This window comes from Diorhabda carinulata, chromosome 12 (genome assembly GCF_026250575.1).
Source record: "Diorhabda carinulata isolate Delta chromosome 12, icDioCari1.1, whole genome shotgun sequence".
In the NCBI taxonomy this organism is placed as follows: domain Eukaryota; kingdom Metazoa; phylum Arthropoda; class Insecta; order Coleoptera; family Chrysomelidae; genus Diorhabda; species Diorhabda carinulata.
Window position 1 is genome coordinate 2,744,819 of NC_079471.1, and position 19,614 is coordinate 2,764,432.

Sequence of the window (19,614 nt, forward strand, 5' to 3'; positions counted from 1 at the left end):
TTTTCCAACAATGAAGAGGTGATGTCTGCAGTTGATGACTATTTTGAATACCTTGACGATTTTTATTATAAAAAGTGTATCGAACTTATTGAACATCGCTTGGAAAAGTATATGGAGCTAACAGGTGATTACTTTGTTGTACCAGATACTTATGGGACTATCCTCGTAAATCTCCATTAATTTTTGTGGCACACAGAAACAGTTACGAAGAAATTTATAACTGTCCTTGTTTGTTGTTCCATTAATGCTCAGTGATGTCTAGTTATCATGTTGATTTTTTCGTTTTTACAAAAAAAAAAACTAAGGAATGATATAATACGTACAAATGTAAGAGATGAATTTCAAATTCCATACACGTAACTGCATTTAAAATAAGAAGATGACATTCTGTTGACTATATTTAGGTATAGATTACTTGTTACAAAATTCTTCATTGATTCATTGTGTTGAATGAGCATTTTGATTGATTATTATTTCAAAATAAGTAATTTAAGAATCACAGTTTCATCAAACATGATCCTATTATTACTACTAGTCAATATTTCGGTTAAAATATAATGTCAGATCGTATTTCTTGTAGAAAACATTAAAACGATATTCTAAATTCCTCACAATAATATTATTTTTCAAAATAATGTACAGTAATTGAAATTTATTTGTTGTATCATTTTTTTTTTCTTTGTATTGTCTCATTTTATTTCAAATTCCATACATCTCTGAGATATCTAATACTTATCAATGAAAAAATTTGATTGCTCCGAAATGAAAGTTAAATATACTAACTACAGCTTATTGACTGTATTTAAATGATATTCACTGTATTAATATTTGGGTTTATAAACTAATCCACACCATAAAATATAAAGTTAACTGAATAGTATGGTAAAATCTTTAGTTGTTTCACGTATCATCGTGTTTTAAACCATTTCGAAAGCGTACTTTACTTGATATACTAACTCACTTAAAGTGATAAAGATGCTTAAGATTTCCTTAACCTTTATACCACATTAACATATATATCTTATTTTGAGCTTGTTGAGATTCTTACCAGTTCAGGATTTACAAACTATAAAGGACAAGTAAATACTGGATTCCTGATTGTTTTCCTTTTTTTAACATAATCTTTAACCACTTGTAGGTTTGATAGTTTGTTGTTTTACTTGTAACCGACTTCTTTAGACTTTTGAACCATTTAAAACATTCAAATTTCATTCAAACTTTGTAGAATTATCAATTGCCGATGACAAGACAATAATTTGAAGAGTTTTTTGTAGAATAAAGCTTACTAAACAACATATGAATATAAATATTGTTTTCCTTGGAAAAATAAAAACTTGAGAAGCCGAGAATTAAAACAAAAAAAATTCTCTACACATCCGATCAAGAAGAAAAGGGATTCAATTTGGATGATGCTGATTCCATCATAATATCCAAGGAAGCGAATCATTGCAAATCATTTTTTTCAAACTAACTCAACTAACGCTGGAAATACTCATTAGTGTCTAAAAATTTTAGTAACCCTACTATTCTATTGAGCTTTTTCACTAAATTATTGATGAACTACTGGTGATACTCATACTGAACACACTGTTTACACCACCACTACCTTTAATCAGTCTCTGAAGACGATAACTTGGTTATCAAAACGCGCTTTAAACAGTGTAACTGTGAGTGTTGGTGTAGTGGTGGTATAAAAAGTCTTCAGTCTCGTCGAAACGTGCGTTAGATAGTGTAATTGTGAGTGTTGGTGTGGTAGGAGTATAAACAGTGTGTTCTGTATGGACTATGGATTGGTTAGCAATTTTTATATCGAGGTCCTAATAAAAATAATTGTTGGGGCAGTACTACGTTCAACAGGAATATTTCTTGATATTCTATTTTGGAAATGTATAACTTGAATGTCACTTCTACCCAACCACAAAGTTGTATACCATGTACAGACGGTTGCAATATCTATTTATACCAATCTCTTCATGTTTCTTTTTAGTTAAGTCTAACGTCAAGTTTCACTCCCAACTATTGAACATTATTTTGTTTACTTTCAACATGGTACGCCATCTATTAGTCCAGGTGTTAATTATTTGTAATTTCTAGACCAAAATGGCGATGTATCATCAGCAAACGTTGCAATAAGTTGTGATTGATAGATAGTATTCAGTAAATAGAATACATAGCTCTGTACACTACCCTGAGGTATTCCTGTCTTAAATTTTGTTAGATGGGAGTATACTTATATATATTATATTCTTTAAATAGGTGGATAATGGGTTCTCAGAACATTTTAGATGCCCTAACCTCAATCTCCATTAATATCTACCAAGCTGTGTTACTGCACATTTTTATCAATCTCACATGTACATAAGAAATAGTTTGAGTACTCAAAACAGTTGGTCGTAAAAAACGAACGTTTCTTCTTAATAATTTAGCATCTTAATAACAGTAATCTCTTTGTTAGAATGGTAATAAATTTTAATTTGTAGAAAAAACAGCGAAAACAAGCTGATATGTCGCGCAATTAAGAAATCTTATTTAGCCTAAGTCTGCAATTATACTATCATACCAAAATTAGAATAAGTAATTAACGTTAATTGAAAATCCGTCTGTATGATACAACTATCGTAATACAATCTACGTAAAAGTCGATAAGAAGTTTTAGTAACTAAAATCGAGTGTTAAGAAAAAACACAAGCGATTTCATCATTGTTAGAATTAAAAGGTTTTGATCGAGTGCACAAGGAAATGTTCTATTGAGAGTCATATCGGCTGAGGCGGCCCCGTTGCCCTGATAATAGCAGAAAGATGCTTCCTATATAAAATAGAAGGTGGACTGGCCATACAAAGACCCAATAGATAAAGAATATGATCAGGGATATAAAAAGATGAGTAGATTGCAAACACAGAACCACCTCCTATTTTTTCATTCAAGTTCTTACGGGACATGGATATTTTAGAACCTTCACACACAGAATCCGAAAGACAACTAGCGACCTGTACGCCACATGCGGCAGAAGGGATGATCCGGGTCATGACCTGTACGAATCTGCACGATGGGATGGAGAGACCAAAGAGCCGGAGGATAGGATTGGAAAAATACCGCCAATAGACGAAATCGTAGACTATATGCTGGAAATCGTGACCAATTGGAAGACGGTATATGAATACATCATCAAAATAGTGAAGAAGAATGAAAGCTGATGGGAAGCAGTGTTGCCTTTTCGGCGTATGTCATTCCAAAGGTGTTCAAAGCGGAGGATGGGTAAGTGAGTGTGAACGAATGTGTGAACTTCGTTGAAAACTTCGTCGGAACGAGCAGTACGGTACGATGTTCAAGCGTTTTGGCAACTTTAATAACAGTTTCTTCTCGATCGAAGTCCTCTTTCAATTACATGGACATAACAGCAATCAAAATTTTTGATTTTGGAATACAGAAAACTCCAAATCATTACACCAAAGTTCTTTGACTTTCTTGAGAGTTACAACAGTAGAACATGGTTGCAACAAGATGGTGGAAACTGTCATATATCTGACGTGATTAAAGAAATGTTTCCGAACAAGTTGCTATCACGTAGAGGACAGATTATTTGGTCTCCCACGGCTTAAATCTATATCCAGCTGATTTTTTTCTAATAGAATACGTGAATAAACCAAGAATAATAGGTAACATGTAAAAAATCTAAGCTTCAGGATAGAGAAACGCCAGTGGCGTCATGGACCATATTATTTTTAAGAAATAATTCCCCATTTTATGTCGTTTATCCTCACTAATATTATAAATGTGAGAGCGTGGATGTTTGTTACGCTTTTACGCAAAAACTACTTGACGAATCATCATGAAGCTTTGTACACATATTCTGGGAGGTACTAGAGTATTGAAAAAAATATTTTTCACAAAATAAAAAAAAATTTGTCAACAAATATCAAAATTTTGCTATTTCAGCGCCATCTAACATACAGTAATGAAGTTCAAACCCCCAATACAATTGACTATAGTTTCAGCTGTTTGGAATTTTTGAGGTTAGGTTATTTTCAACTGTCACTGAAAGCGTTTGTCTAAAAAATGCCTCGGAAACGTAAATCTACATTATCTAAAAATTCGTCACGGGCCCGTGCAGCAAAAGTTGCACGAAATCAAGAATCTTTTCAATTGTTAGAATTCAAAACTATTTATTTTTGTTACAGGAAAATATATTTTAACAATTGTTATTGTATTTCAATAAAGCATGTTTTGAAACTTCATTGTATGTAGTAATTTTTAAAAAGGGATAATACTAACCCAGCAATAAAATAAAGTTATCATATTCGATATATTTCTATTATAATGATTTCTGATACTTATTGTATTGTATTCATCGATAAATATGGATCTCGACTGACGTCTAGCTAGGCGATGTCGTTTATAAACAGAATAGGGCTTAGTGCCGAACCTTGGAGCACTCCACATTCTATTGGCTTGCAAGAAGACATCGTTAAATCAACCCTTAGAAGCTGACTGGTAAAGTATGACTTAAACCATTCGAGAGGTGTTCCCCTGAAACTGTAACGAAACATTACGAGACTTGGCGGGTCTTCAATTGTTTGTAATGTCTGGATTCCATTTCATTCTTTTCGAGGATTTATTTCTGCATAATTTCACATGACTATAATATATTTACTTCGATTAATGACAATCCTCTACAGACCAAATCAAACATCTCCATACAAGAGATTTATTTCAGATAAGTAGATAATAACTACATTCATTGAATTTAAACAAGTAAAATTTAACTGAAGACCGGTTAATTACCATACATGTAAAAATGGGTTAATGAATGAATATCAATATTCTGTAATGTCGTCCAATAAAGTGTTGTATTAATCGAAAGTATCTAGTGGCACACATATTCTATGCACCTGTTGAGTAGGTGATGAGAAGATGGTCCAGCCAACAGTACCGGACTGAATAATATTCAGAATTCATTACATTTCCAACCATTTTCTCGATATTAGGTTGAAAGTTTACTGCTATCTATAAATATTTTAGTGATTTAAAGCAGATCGAATATAGTCGATCGATTCCAATATACTTTTTTAACGTGTACATTAAGAATATTCCGTAATGAAATTTATACTAAACACACAGTAAATTACCACAACACTAACACTCAAAATTACATTGTCTGACGCACGTTTTAATAATCAACTTGTTGTCTTTAGAAAGGTTGATTGATTGAATCGAATAACTCTTTTATCTTCATTTAAACTATTATTGAGCAATTTTAATGTATTATTTTAAATAAGCTAGATGTTTCTTTAATCATGTATAGAGGAAACTCCTTGTTTGCCCAATATACTTTCCATAAAATGGTTGAAGTTAGTTTCGTAAATTGCACTCTGCAAATTCACTATTTCATACCAAGGATTAATCGGAATTTGTTACAAATATTGTTGAATTATTAAATTAATTTTTGTTTTTTTAAGCCATTTGTAAAAAGAATCGAAAGGCACCTAAGAATTCCACCTATTGTCATTTAGATTACAAGAAAAACGTAGTCCCTCGAAGAGTTTTCTTGAACCTAAAACGATTAATCAACTTAACTACTAAACACACTGTATATCACCGCTACACTAACACTCAAAATTACACTGATTGACGTACGTTTTGATAATAAATTTGTCGTCTTTATAAAGGTAAACGTATATTTAATTTGTACTCCATGTATATACTAAATTATCCAATAAAAAAGAAGAAATGGAAAGAGTAGTACTTTTGTCTCTGTTTAAACTGTTTTCTTTTGGAAAATTTTTGATTTAGTATTTTAAATAAGCTGGGTGCTTCTTTAATCATATATCAACAGATCTCCTTGTTTGCCCAATATACTTTCCATAAAATGGTTGAAGTAGTTTCGTAAATTCCACTACCAAGGATTAATCAACATCTTTTACAAGTATCGTTGAATTAATTTAAGTTTTATAATTTCTACGTGAAAATTACTTTTTTTGGCACAAATAGATGAATTTGAGGCTTGTTATTGAGCCTCCCACATTTGACACTAAATATATATCATTTATTGAGATTAGTAACTCCTATTTGAATATATACTTCTGTAGATGAAGTATGAAAAAGAGAAGTTCCAAGGTCAGAGTATGGCATCAGTTTTTATTAATAAATTTTGATAGCATGTCTTTTACATATTTTCCCTCGTTTCCAAATGACGGCCCTCGAAAACATCTTCAATTTCGGGAAAAAGAAAAAGCTGTGAATTAGAATTGTTCATCATAAACAATTCTTTCTTTTTGTTCAGATTTGTTTTTGCATCATTTTGAAACGAAATTTTTGGTACGTCAGTCAAATCATAATCCAAATTTCTAAACAACAGTCTAATCTAATAATCTTAACCAAGTTTAGTATTCCAAAAAGATTGACGCCAACTTTTGTTCTTGATAACTAATTACTAATGGGAATTTTCCAAAATTTTACTCGTAAATTCATCAAATTCAATAATAAATCATTTACACCACGTTTCTTCAATTCCGAAGCTGTATCTGTACACAAACAAAAATAACATTCAACTCATGGCTGTCAACTGTCATAACTGTCAAAAATAACGTATTAGCTGTACGAAACTGAAACTCAGACTAATAAAAGTCTGAGTATCGTGTTTGATCTTCCAGTAGACACGACGTTGCCAAATCGTCCACAGTATTTTCATTCTCATTACTTTATCGAGAATATACATGGCGGTTTTTAATGAAACGTCATTTTCGCGAATGTTTGTGCGAGGGAATTTTTCGCACGAATGCATAGGTCAATACACACCTCAATACAAATAGATGCGTGTCGAAATCCAGACAATCGTACAGAATCTGTGTAAATTTAGAAATTTATTCGTACAATTTATCTACATTTGAATGTGAAATGAATATAATTAAAATGTGAGGTATGGTATAGACCAGGGGTGGTCAAGACGCCGACTGGTCGACCGCGAAGACAGTTTAGGTAGTTCGCACGAAACGATAAAAATATATGCGTCTAAATTAAGAAAACACGAATTGAGAGACTTCAAATACATGGAGGAAGGGTGCATCCATAATCCAAATCGAGACTTCGAAGATTTCGTCGACATTTAGATGTTTTGATTGAAGAATTTGAATATTTACATATTGATTTTCCATTTGAAATCATACTTTGCATCGACGTTTTTTTGCGAATCTGCTCTTTCAACCATGAACGCCATAAAAACCAAAAATCGGTCGCGTTTAACAAATAAACTTGTCGCAGATATACAGTACCAAATTTCAACTGAACCAAGTAAATTTTCGATGTATAAACAATTTAATTATTTTCGTCAGTAAATTTTTATTTCGTGAAAGTTGTGATCTATATATAAACGTTTTTTCTTATTTTCGAGCCGGTTCTGAATACTTAGGAGAAGCTCCATCATTTAGCACAGTTTTAACCTAATTAGGAAAGGCACGTTCACGAGTACGGCATTCTCTATTATTGTCATCGGATGATCTGTATCGATATCAACTGCTACGATGTGGAAACTATTTATTTATTATTGATGAACTCAAATATGGTAATCAGAAGTATCAATTGATCTTAAAAACAATGTACAAGGAGCAAGTACTGTCTTTAATTTAACAAGTGTCCTGAGATAACGGTATTCTTTACCCTATAGATGGAAATTGATAAAAAATTTATGCGTATCCTATTTTTGTATTATCGGTAATGGTACCAACGTGAGGCAATTATCTACAATTGTAGAAACTAAAGTTTCGTGAGCAGAAATTCACATTGAAAATGGAAAGTAACTAGTTAATTTCAAAGTTAAATACTTCCTGGATTCATTTACGATTATAGTTTTTTTTTATCTTTGGAAAATTCCACTAACTTTACATTCATGAAAAAAAACCTGAAAGAATTTATGAATAATTTGAAACTTGTATGGAAGTAATTGGTCTGGTCTGGAGTTGACAGTAAAGTAGTGTCACCTGAGCTTAATGGATAGTTTTAGTAGGGTAGTGCACGTATGACAGATTGCCTACCTAGTAGATTCGATTCCCAGACAGTAATATGCAAACACAATGTATTTCCAATAAGATACTGCACATATTTGCGTTTACGGTAATTATAAGTAAATAAAACATTTGAATTTATATGGAATTTAGAATAGGAATTCATACAGAATGGTTTACCAGCTACCTTTTTAAAGATACCTCCAGAGAGTCATCAATATTGGATAGAATGTCGAGAAAAACTATCAGGTTTGGGAAAAGCATTGTAAATTTCTTATTGCCTTCCATACATGTTATATGTGGGAATCTTGAGGATAGTGGACGACGATGAACATGTTGATATGTTATGCTTTTGATCCAGGGTGACCTTGAGCCAATTTATTAGAACAGTTCGTGGTACATGCGCAGAATGATCGTGCTCAACGTTGGAGTCCTCTAACTGAGGTTTATATAGAAAATATCCAAATATAAACACATTCCAAAAACACTTCAATTGATTTGTTATTGTTTGACGATTAGAAACGATTAGAACGAATATTGTTTATTTATTGATAATTTATTGTTAGTTACCAAACGAAAACGTTTTCTACTTGACAGTTCATTTTATTACAATTTTAACAATATGTATGTAATGTAATTTTTTTTCTAACGATTAAAATTATTTTCACAGTCTAGATGAAGATTCAATTATTTTCATTACAGAAATAATCTTAGACTGTGGTTTTCATAAGGAACCTCCGCCATTACCATTATAAATCATGTGGTGTAAGATGCATTTATCTGTGATGGGTGCATCTTTGCACTTTTAACATAATACGATCTGGTTTCGCTATTCTAAATATTTCAAATCCAGAGTGGGGTTGTTGTAACAATATTTTAGTATATAAACTCGATAAAACTCGGGGATGTCAGTCAGTTATCGTGATTTAGTTTAGAATAATATGTCAAACATGAGACTGGTAAGTGGAAAATCTAATATCGAGGAAAAATTGGTTATAAGAATACTGAAAATAGACAATTTTTAAAAAATATCATTTTATTAACATACATACTATTATAGTACCACAATTTTTTCGTTATTTAATATACAGTTTGTCGGTATAGGGTAAAGGGTAAAGTAGACTTTAGATTACGCTCAAACTATTCTAGACGAGGTTATGTTGGACAGTATGGAAAAACTTTTGTCGTGGTAGAATCGGTAAAACAGACCCAGATCAGTCAGTTTCTCCTATGCTCTAAGCTGCGCAACTTTCTAATCGAACTACTACTTTCTGTATCGAATTAAGAATCTTCAAAGTATTCTCGGGAGCCGAGTTCCAAATGTGCAAGCAATATTCCAAACATGAACGAATCTGGGCCTTGAAGAGGATTAGAAGTTGTTGTGGAGTATATATCTTGATTAAATCGTCCACTTGACTGTACCAAAACATATTTCTTCCAACAAGCGAATTTGCGGTTATGGTGATATTTTAGGTCCAACCAGGACCAAATCTGGATCTTCAGTTCCAGTTGTAAAACAGTAGCCTGGGTCTTGGTGGGTTTTGATGGTGATGATCTGTTGATGTCTGCGGATTTAGGTGTTGGCAGAATTTATTGGGATGCAAATGAGGAAAACACGTATGAAAAATGATAGTTTTGAGAGGATCGAATGTATGAATGGTTGTCTACCCAATAGGTTAATCCGAACATTAAAAGTATTAAATTCAATCTTTGTAAATCGTATATGGCTGTGTGCGAATTCAAATTTTGACTTCTTAGTATAAAATTGCTTGTTTTTTAAATGTCACAGACAAAGATCAGTCAAAAATTCGGCAAAACAAACTTTCATCGTTACATAAAACTATTTCTTGACAAACATTTTTTAAATGACATTTTTCAGTTATTGCCGGTTTTCCTGGTGGGGATCTGCTCAGCTGCCCGTTTGGACAACACCTATTTACCACCAGGTGCGAAAGGGGCTGGGGGTGGTCCCGGTCTATCGACTCCGTTTGGTCCCGGAACCGGTGGTGCTGGACCCGGAGGCGGTGGTGCTAGACCCGGAGGCAGTGGTTATAGACCCGGAGGTGGTGGTGGCTCCGGAGGAGGAGGAGGAGGCGGTGGTGGAGGTGGAAAGTTCGGTGGTAACTAGTAAACGGAATATTAAAAATATGTATCAATACATTCCGTAATTTTGGTTTCATATTTTTTTTTAAATGAATATAAGAAAACTAGGAAAATTGATACATATTTCGTGATGAGTTTCTTGCAACTAACTGAGTGGCGAATACAATCATCCACATGATTACAAAAATTTGAAATTGCAGGAATATTGGTTGAAAAATTTATCAAAGAGAAAGTTATAAATTACGAAGTTATATATTGTAAACCATGACAAATATATTCCTTTTATTTCAAAAACACGTGCTACAAGTTAAACCTCATTAAAATTACTCAAAAGAAATCATTATACAACAACGATAAACACTGCTTAGTTCGAGGAACATTTCTTTACATATTCAATGAAGAAACATTCACCAATCACGATACAGATTGAGTACATTAAGACAACTTATTGTTCAGATTCCTATCATGATCTAACTTTTTGCTTTGCTAAGAATAAACGCACTCTTAACAAGCACAAAACTGTGAGTATGGAAATTTCACTGAATTTAATAATCTTTATAACAAAACCATTTAATAATTATGTACAAAGATAGTCCCAGAAGTCCCCGGTCCAACAAAGAAAACACAAAAATTTTATCAAGCTTGGGAACAGAAAATGATCCGAGGGGGCTAAATCTGGAGAAAAGGGTAGCAATTCAAACTTTAGTTCATTAATTTTGGCCATTTTGTGAGCTGGAGCATTGTCTTGATGAAACAAAATTTTCTTCTTAACCAATTGCGGCCGTTTTTCCTTGATAGATAGAAAAGCATCAGGATTAAGATAATCTAATCTAAAAAATGTTAGATCACAACAATTCCAGATTAAAAATCACTTTATTATGTTTACTATTTCATTAATTTTAGCCATTGCATTAAGGGATTTGTGAGCTGGAGCATTGTCTTGATGAAACAAAATTTTCTTCTTAACCAAATGCGGCCGTTTTTCCTCTATAGATAGAAAAGCATCAGGATTAAGATAATCTAATCTAAAAAATGTTAGATCACAACAATTCCAGATTAAAAATCACTTTATTATGTTTACTATTTCATTAATTTTAGCCATTGCATTAAGGGATTTGTGAGCTGGAGCATTGTCTTGATGAAACAACATTTTCTTCTTAACCAAATGCGGCCGTTTTTCCTCTATAGATAGAAAAGCATCAGGATTAAGATAATCTAATCTAAAAAATGTTAGATCACAACAATTCCAGATTAAAAATCACTTTATTATGTTTATTATTTCATTAATTTTAGCCATTGCATTAAGGGATTTGTGAGCTGGAGCATTGTCTTGATGAAACAACATTTTCTTCTTAACCAATTGCGGCCGTTTTTCCTCTATAGATAGAAAAGCATCAGGATTAAGATAATCTAATCTAAAAAATGTTAGATCACAACAATTCCTGATTTAGAATTACTTTATTATGTCTAGTATTTATCATCCGTGATTTAGTTCTGTTTTTATAATAAGTTTCGCCTTTTTTTCAACTCAAATGTTGTAGTGACAAATTTCTTCGTATTCATTGAATGATAAAATTTATTAAACAACCAAAAAATTGATTAATAATAGGAATCACGTATAAGTGAATACATATGACATGAACAATGTCTTTTGAAATGTTAGTAGTTGTGTTCTAGAAAATTTCCACCCAACCCAAAAGCAGAAGACATGAAAAGATCGTTACATAGATAAATAAAAAAATAAAGTGGCGAATGAGAAACGTGAAAGGTTGAATTAGTTGACGATTGAGTTACAAAATACACAAAAAAGTATTTAATTTAGTTCATTTACTGTGTAATTAGAAGGTTCACAATCGAACACGACGATTCTTTGTGTACTTTTATTTCCTTATTTCAATCAAGACGACTTTTCAGACAATGATTTGTGTCTTATTTGGGAGGAAATATAATTTTCGTTCAATAAATAAACTCTAATTGTTCCTATATTTATAAATATAATCGGATTGTTAATTTTCTTCATTTTGAATCATTTTTTTCATCTTGTCATTTAATGTAGATTACTTTTTATGGTTTCTTAGATCTTTGGCTGCGTCAAAGTTCAAAAATTCGTAGTAGATTTGTTTTAATTTCGTTAAAATATTGTTATTTATAAATATACATTAAGAGCCCATTCATATTCTTTTGAAATTTTACGACGAGTCGGTTTAAGTATTCCATAACTTTTCAGGAAGTGGTGGTGGTAACGGGAACGGGAATGGAAATGGAAATGGTGGTGATGTCATACCTATAATATCCTATGAAAATGTCAATAATGGAGACGGAAGCTACAAATGGAGGTACTGATTTAATTACAATTAAAAAAATTATTTTCACACGTTTTTTTTTCAACTAAAAACTAAAACTTTGTTCCTTATTTGGCGTCAAATTATTGATCATTATAAACAATTATATTCTTTTGAAATACTTTTTCAGTTACGAGACTGGCAATGGAATCAAAGCTCAAGAAGAGGGAGAATTGAAACCAGGAGGCGAAGAAGGTATCCAATCAGCTGTAGGATCTTATTCATACACTGCCCCTGACGGGACGGAAATAAAATTAGAATACACCGCAGATGAGAACGGCTTCGTCCCCGTGGGTGATCATCTCCCTACACCACCTCCAATACCACCAGAAATCCAGAAAGCTTTGGACCAAATTGCCGCCGAAGAAGCTGCAGGGGGTGGTAACGGAAATGGAAACGGCGGTGGAAATGGAGGTGGTGGTAATGGGGGCGGAAATGGATATCGTTATTAAATTGGTAAACATAATTTTTTATTTATTATTATCATGAGGGTTGACATAAAATTCGTCAAACATTACCCAGAAATTCGATCATAACAAGTTAATTATTCATAGCTGTTGAAAAATTTGTAATTTTGTCTCAATATTTCTTTTAGCAATTACATATTTGACAGTATAAATTTCATTTACCACAAATATGTAATTTAGTGTTATTGTTGATCTGTAGAGACATTTTCCATGTATATTGACCTTTTTTATCGTTTTTCGACGACGCAAAACTAAATAATGTCATATAAAGATCAAAATGGAATAACCCAGTATTGTTAAGTTTTGTTGTTCAATTCATTTTGTCATTTGTTCATCCTCTCAATAGTTGATATACCCTGAAATTACGTGGCACATTGTACAGAACTTTATCTTCAATTTATTTTCCAGAAATGTCTTTAAATATTCCACACTTTCCAGCCTCCTTCTCTGTGTATAGATACTGTTCAAAACTCTTCCAGCAAAGCTCTAATTTATAGTCGATATTAAGGTGCCAAAAAATTATTGTCAATAAGTTCCACACCCTTTTTATAATCATAATATAAAACTCCTCAAAATAGCCGACTGAGGTAGCAATTCAAACTTTAATTCATTAATTTTGGCCATTTTGTGAGCTGGTGCATTGTCTTGATGAAACAACACTTTCTTCTCGGCCAGATGCGGCCGTTTTTGCTCGATTTTTTCGCTTAAACGTTGCAATAAGTTTGCTTAATACTCACCGTTGAGACAGATGGAACTGTCTTTGCATTCTTTGAAGCCGATTCTCCCTTTTCAGTTCATTCTTTTGATTATCCTTTTGCTTCAAATGTGAACTGATGGACCTATATTTCAACGCAGATATTCGGCTTTATTTCTGTTAAAAATGCCAAAGACTCGATGAAAACATCTCACGAGGCTGTTTTTCTTCAACATTTCTAGAGTCGTCACATCATTTGGTCGACCACTGCGATGCTGGTCTTAGCAGGTTGTACGGACTCGTTTAAACTTTGTTACCCAATATTTTACTGTTGATGACGAAAGAGTAGACTCAACCAGAGTAGATTCCAGTTCAGCTTTTGTATTGATTGGGATAAGACCTTTCGAATGAATCAAATGCCAATCAAATACTAAACAACGTGGTGTTTTCAAACTTGAAACAAATGTTGTATACATTGTGTACTTTCTAATACATCTAATACATTTCAAGCAACTACAGCCAACAATACAGATTGCCAAACGCATTTCAGTTTATTCAGTAGTATTAAACCTCCAATTACCTCTCTTATTTCTAAATTTGAAGCTATTCCAAAGACATTTATTGCGATTTTAAGACATTTTTTGAACTACACTATCCATGGTGTTGACACCTTGACACCTTGACACATTTGATGATAAAAAGAAACGCATAAATACAAAAAATATTGAACCGAATCTACTGGATCGTTTCCAGATGAATAAACAGATAATAATAGAAGAGAATGTTGAAGAATACATTGAAACAGTTCATATTTCATCAAATCTAAAGATATTTTACGTATGATATTTGGTAAACTGTACCAAACAAAATCTTTCAGCTCTCTCAAGTTTTCAGATCTTTTTTAAACATTTTTTTTATATTATTTTCAGATTCACGAGATGATTTCACGCGCGAATTACCTTCAAATTATTATTTAAGCACATATCAATGTATATATCCATTCATTTATCGTTTAGTGTTCTTAGAGGCAAAAAATTAAAAAACGAACATATATCTATAAAGTACATGATATTTTTAAACTTCTAGTATTCATAAAATATTCTTTCTCTTACGTTCCTAGGATAAAAAAATACCAAATTACATATTTTTGTTTTGTGTTTATTTGTACCTATTTTTTCTTCTCTATTTTCATATTTTGCTAAAAAATAATCATAATTGTTGACGACTACGCAATGGCAAGGTAAGCTGATTAATTTTCAAGACTATTCAATTCATATAAAGTGATTATATCGTTTCACAGTCTCATTGTTGATAGAATGTAATGAAAACTATTTTATTTGTTGTATATGTATAGATTCATATGCAGTTATTTATGCAATAAAAGTTTATTGTCGAATATTTTGTATTTATTAGCCCCCGAACCAATTAATTATATGTTTATATTCACAACTGCATACATAAGGGTTTATAAAAACCCAGCAATGAATGTGACCAGTCCTAAAAGAATCAAACATAGGTTGGGTGTCTTTTCTAGTACCAGAAGAGAAAAGATATCATACAAAGTATCAGAAATAATAAACATAATAATAAAAGAACGGAAAAGAAACTGTGTACAATACAAAAACACATCTAGTAACAGAAAAACATGTGGGTAATAGTATAACAAAAACCCAACTTATAGAAACCATGATGTCGTTGAAATTTTACCTCTGACAAAACAATTTGACAAAAATGTGTCAAAATAATTGAACCTGATGCAAAGAGACTAATTTTTGACAAGAATAAATCAAAAATACGAAAAATCACGCTTTGTTGCGTTGCAATAGTAAACGCCGAGCTCCAACCAAAGTAGACAAAAAAAAAACCAGATGGACAGATCAAGATAGATGTAGATAAATGATGTGGTGGTAGAAGGGGTTGGATTTGAATGGGTACAGAGTGGTATCATGGTTTGGTGACACTATTTTGAGAAGTCCTTTTGGAAAACTTGAAATTCAAGGGAAGCGTAAAACTTTTCTCGCTACAATTCTTAATCAAACTCTTTAATAACTGGCAATAGTAGTAATTATGATTTAAATTTACCTCAATTGAAAGTAAATAGTGATAAATTACATATAAGAAAAAGTAAATTGGATGGACAATATGTGGGGATAATTTTGGATAAACCAGAAACAGTAAAAAAAGTTGCAGGCACTAAAATGTTTGAGTAACTAAGTGACTATCACCCAATATTCATTGGGTGTTACAGGTGAATCAACCTGTTACATTGAAGAGGGAAGATGACTCCATACTTTTATTAAAATTATATTACAAAAAAGTAAACGTGACTATGATAGCTACACTCGGTATACGGAACGCCTTCTGCTTAGTCAGGTGGCGCTTAACCATCGTTTAAGGAACCCTGACTGGTTGACCCAAATAGTGGCAGGTGACAAGACAAATAACGAAGGATCAATACTGAGACCGGATCTATGGAGTGGTCTATATAATATGCTTAAACTGGAGTTGTCTTTTAGCGTGCCTCTCGACGCTCACGCTGATGATGTGATAGTTGTGATTACCAAACAATCTGCAAAACTAGCGCAGCTAAAATTGAACCAGACAATGAGACGAGTAGGGGGATGGATGATAATTCACCACGAAAAAAAAACAAACTAACGTTTATCACAAAGAATCAAAAAACTACCCACTAAGATCGGCGACAGACGAAATCGAGTCCAGATGGGGGAGAACTTAGATGATTTTTGGCCCCATGTATGGAACGATCCACTCGATTCTCCTATACGGGGCGTAGTCCTGGTCAGAGGTCCCGAGGATAAAGAAATATAGCAAAACGATGTCGATTAAACCTTCCGGATTGTCTGTCCTAGTGGTAGCGAGTGTGGTCCTTGTGGAATTCCTGGCATTCGGGTACAAAAGTTATACTGAAGCAGCATGAACGATACAAACGTGGTAACAAGGTGGACAGAAGAAAATTAAGGTGAATGGACGCGACGACTGATAAACGACTTCACATTGTGTACCGAAAGAAAGTTCGTAGATGTGAACTTCTATATTACCTAGTTTCTAATGGGACACGGCTACTTTCGATGGTTTCTTCCCCAACTCATGGAAGTACGTATTGTGAACACGAACCAGATGATTCTGAATAAATGTTCTTCGTCTAGATGATGCTGTACAAGATCGAATGGTGCCAACTGGATGCTACCTGCACAGAGATAATTTTCAGACAAAAGAATGTAGATAGTTGCCTGCTATGATAATATAATAGAAAACGAACAAAAAGAGCAACCAGACATGCACGGACAGATCGTCCAACCAGAGATAATATCACCACAGTTCCTAGTTAAACAAAAGATGGCGCTTTAGTGGTTATGCTACGGAAGTTCTCCTGGTGGACTCCGTTACTTGAATTCCGCATTTTCTTGAAGAAAAACGTGATCCTGAATTATATACTCTATATCTCATTCATCAATTTTTGATATAGTTGATTTTGTGGTCGACTTTCTACTGAATCCTTAAAATTCCGTAACTATTTAGTAAACACTGAGATTTGCTTAAGTTCAATTCATAATTAATTTCAAACTTGACCCAATCAAAACCTGAAAACAGCAACTCCATTAATTTTATAGATAATGTAATTAATCCTCATTTGAATGAGATACTTGTATATATTAAAGAAAAAAAAAAAGAAATAAATTACCTGATTTTGACAATGATTCAAGGCTCTCCTACATTGATCAACCATATGTATTCTTTTAATTTAATTTAGTATTGTCTTAAATATAATTAATGATAAGTACATATCATAAAGACTCAATTGAAATAAAAATCCATATTGTTTTGCAATGGGAAAATAGTGAGATGTGAAAACTACTTTTAAAAAAATTCTATGATGATTAGTTGACAACTAATTCACAATTTCTATCGTTAACTTATTTTAATGCGTTTTGATTACTTACATGAACCAGGAAAATCGTTTAAATTTTTAAACTGCCATGTTTATATATCGAATCCCCAAAATATATGGAATCGAAAGATTGTTTTATTTTTTATTCCTTAAAAAAAGTTGAATATTTCTCATATAAAGTTGCTTATATCCAATTTCACATCCAAAATTTATGAAAAAATGATGTATGAGATGAAATAATGGACTGGATACTCATATTAACAATTTTTTTTGAAAAAATCGTTGAAGTATTTGATTGTGAGACATACAAACGTCCTGATTTTTTTTGATATACTTTGAAGCTTCGTATTTCCAATACTGTAAACAATATCAACGTCCTGAACGAGTTTGAAGAACCGTATTTCTAATAATTTAGTCCTGAAAATCTCCTGATTTTTCTCTACATTAAACTAACCTTCAAAAATACTTTTATGAAATTCCAGCTCAAAACTCTGATGATTTTGGCGTGAGTGAGTTACTAAATAAGCATACGTTTTTCACTAATTTTGACCTATTTTAAAGAGTCGTATTTCCAATAATGTTAGCCCTGAAACTTTCCTGATTTTTCTCTACATTGAACTAACCTTCAAAAATACTTTTAAGAAATTTCAGCTCAAAACTCTGATCATTTTGTCGTGAGTGATTTATTAAATAAGCATACGTTTTTCACTAATTTTGAGCTAGTTTAAAGAGTCGTATTTCCAATAATGTTAGCCCTGAAACTCTCCTGATTTTTCTCTACATTAAACTAACCTTCAAAAATACTTTTATGGAATTTCAGCTCAAAACTCTGATCATTTTGGCGTGAGTGATTTATTAAATAAGCATACGTTTTTCACTAATTTTGACCTATTTTAAAGAGTCGTATTTCCAATAATGTTAGCCCTGAAAATCTCCTGAATTTTCTCTACATTAAACTAACCTTCAAAAATACTTTTATGAAATTCCAGCTCAAAACTCTGATGATTTTGGCGTGAGTGAGTTACTAAATAAGCATACGTTTTTCGCGAATTTTGAGCTAGTTTGAAGAACCGTATTTCCAATAATGTTAGCCCTGAAACTCTCCTGATTTTTCTCTACATTAAAGTAACCTTCAAAAATACTTTTAAGAAATTTCAGCTCAAAACTCTGATCATTTTGTCGTGAGTGATTTATTAAATAAGCATACGTTTTTCACTAATTTTGACCTATTTTAAAGAGTCGTATTTCCAATAATGTTAGCCCTGAAAATCTCCTGAATTTTCTCTACATTAAACTAACCTTCAAAAATACTTTTATGAAATTCCAGCTCAAAACTCTGATGATTTTTGCGTGAGTGAGCTACTAAATAAGCATACGTTTTTCGCGAATTTTGAGCTAGTTTGAAGAACCGTATTTCCAATAATGTTAGCCCTGAAAATCTCCTGAATTTTCTCTACATTAAACTAACCTTCAAAAATACTTTTGAGAAATTTCAGCTCATAACCCTGATCATTTTGGCGTGAGTGAGTTATTAAATAAGCATACGTTTTTCACTAATTTTGAGCTAGTTTGAGGAACCGTATTTCCAATAATGTTAGACCTGAAAATCTCCTGAATTTTCTCTACATTAAACTAACCTTCAAAAATACTTTTGAGAAATTTCAGCTCATAACCCTGATCATTTTGGCGTGAGTGAGTTATTAAATAAGCATACGTTTTTCCCTAATTTTGAGCTAGTTTGAGGAACCGTATTTCCAATAATGTTAGACCTGAAAATCTCCTGATTTTTCTTTACATTCAACTGACCTTCAAAAATACTTCTATGGAATTTCAGCTCATAACCCTGATCATTTTGGCGTGAGTGAGTTATTAAATAAGCATACGTTTTTCCCTAATTTTGAGCTAGTTTGAGGAACCGTATTTCCAATAATGTTAGCCCTGAAAATCTCCTGAATTTTCTCTACATTAAACTAACCTTCAAAAATACTTTTTTGGAATTTCAGCTCAAAACTCTGATCATTTTGGCGTGAGTGAGTTATTAAATAAGCATACGTTTTTCACTAATTTTGAGCTAGTTTAAAGAGTCGTATTTCCAATAAT

At 32.4% G+C, this 19,614-nt stretch overlaps 1 protein-coding gene across 1 annotated transcript; it reads left to right on the forward strand.

Moving 5' to 3' along the window:
• Positions 1 to 3,184: 3,184 nt before the first annotated feature.
• LOC130900258 (pupal cuticle protein 20-like) lies at positions 3,185 to 12,895 on the forward strand. Its single transcript, XM_057810763.1, has 5 exons — positions 3,185 to 3,256; positions 9,878 to 10,094; positions 12,266 to 12,274; positions 12,386 to 12,437; positions 12,574 to 12,895. Exons 1-5 carry the CDS (start codon positions 3,185 to 3,187, stop codon positions 12,893 to 12,895), a joined length of 672 nt encoding a protein of 223 aa, XP_057666746.1.
• Positions 12,896 to 19,614: the final 6,719 nt, after the last annotated feature.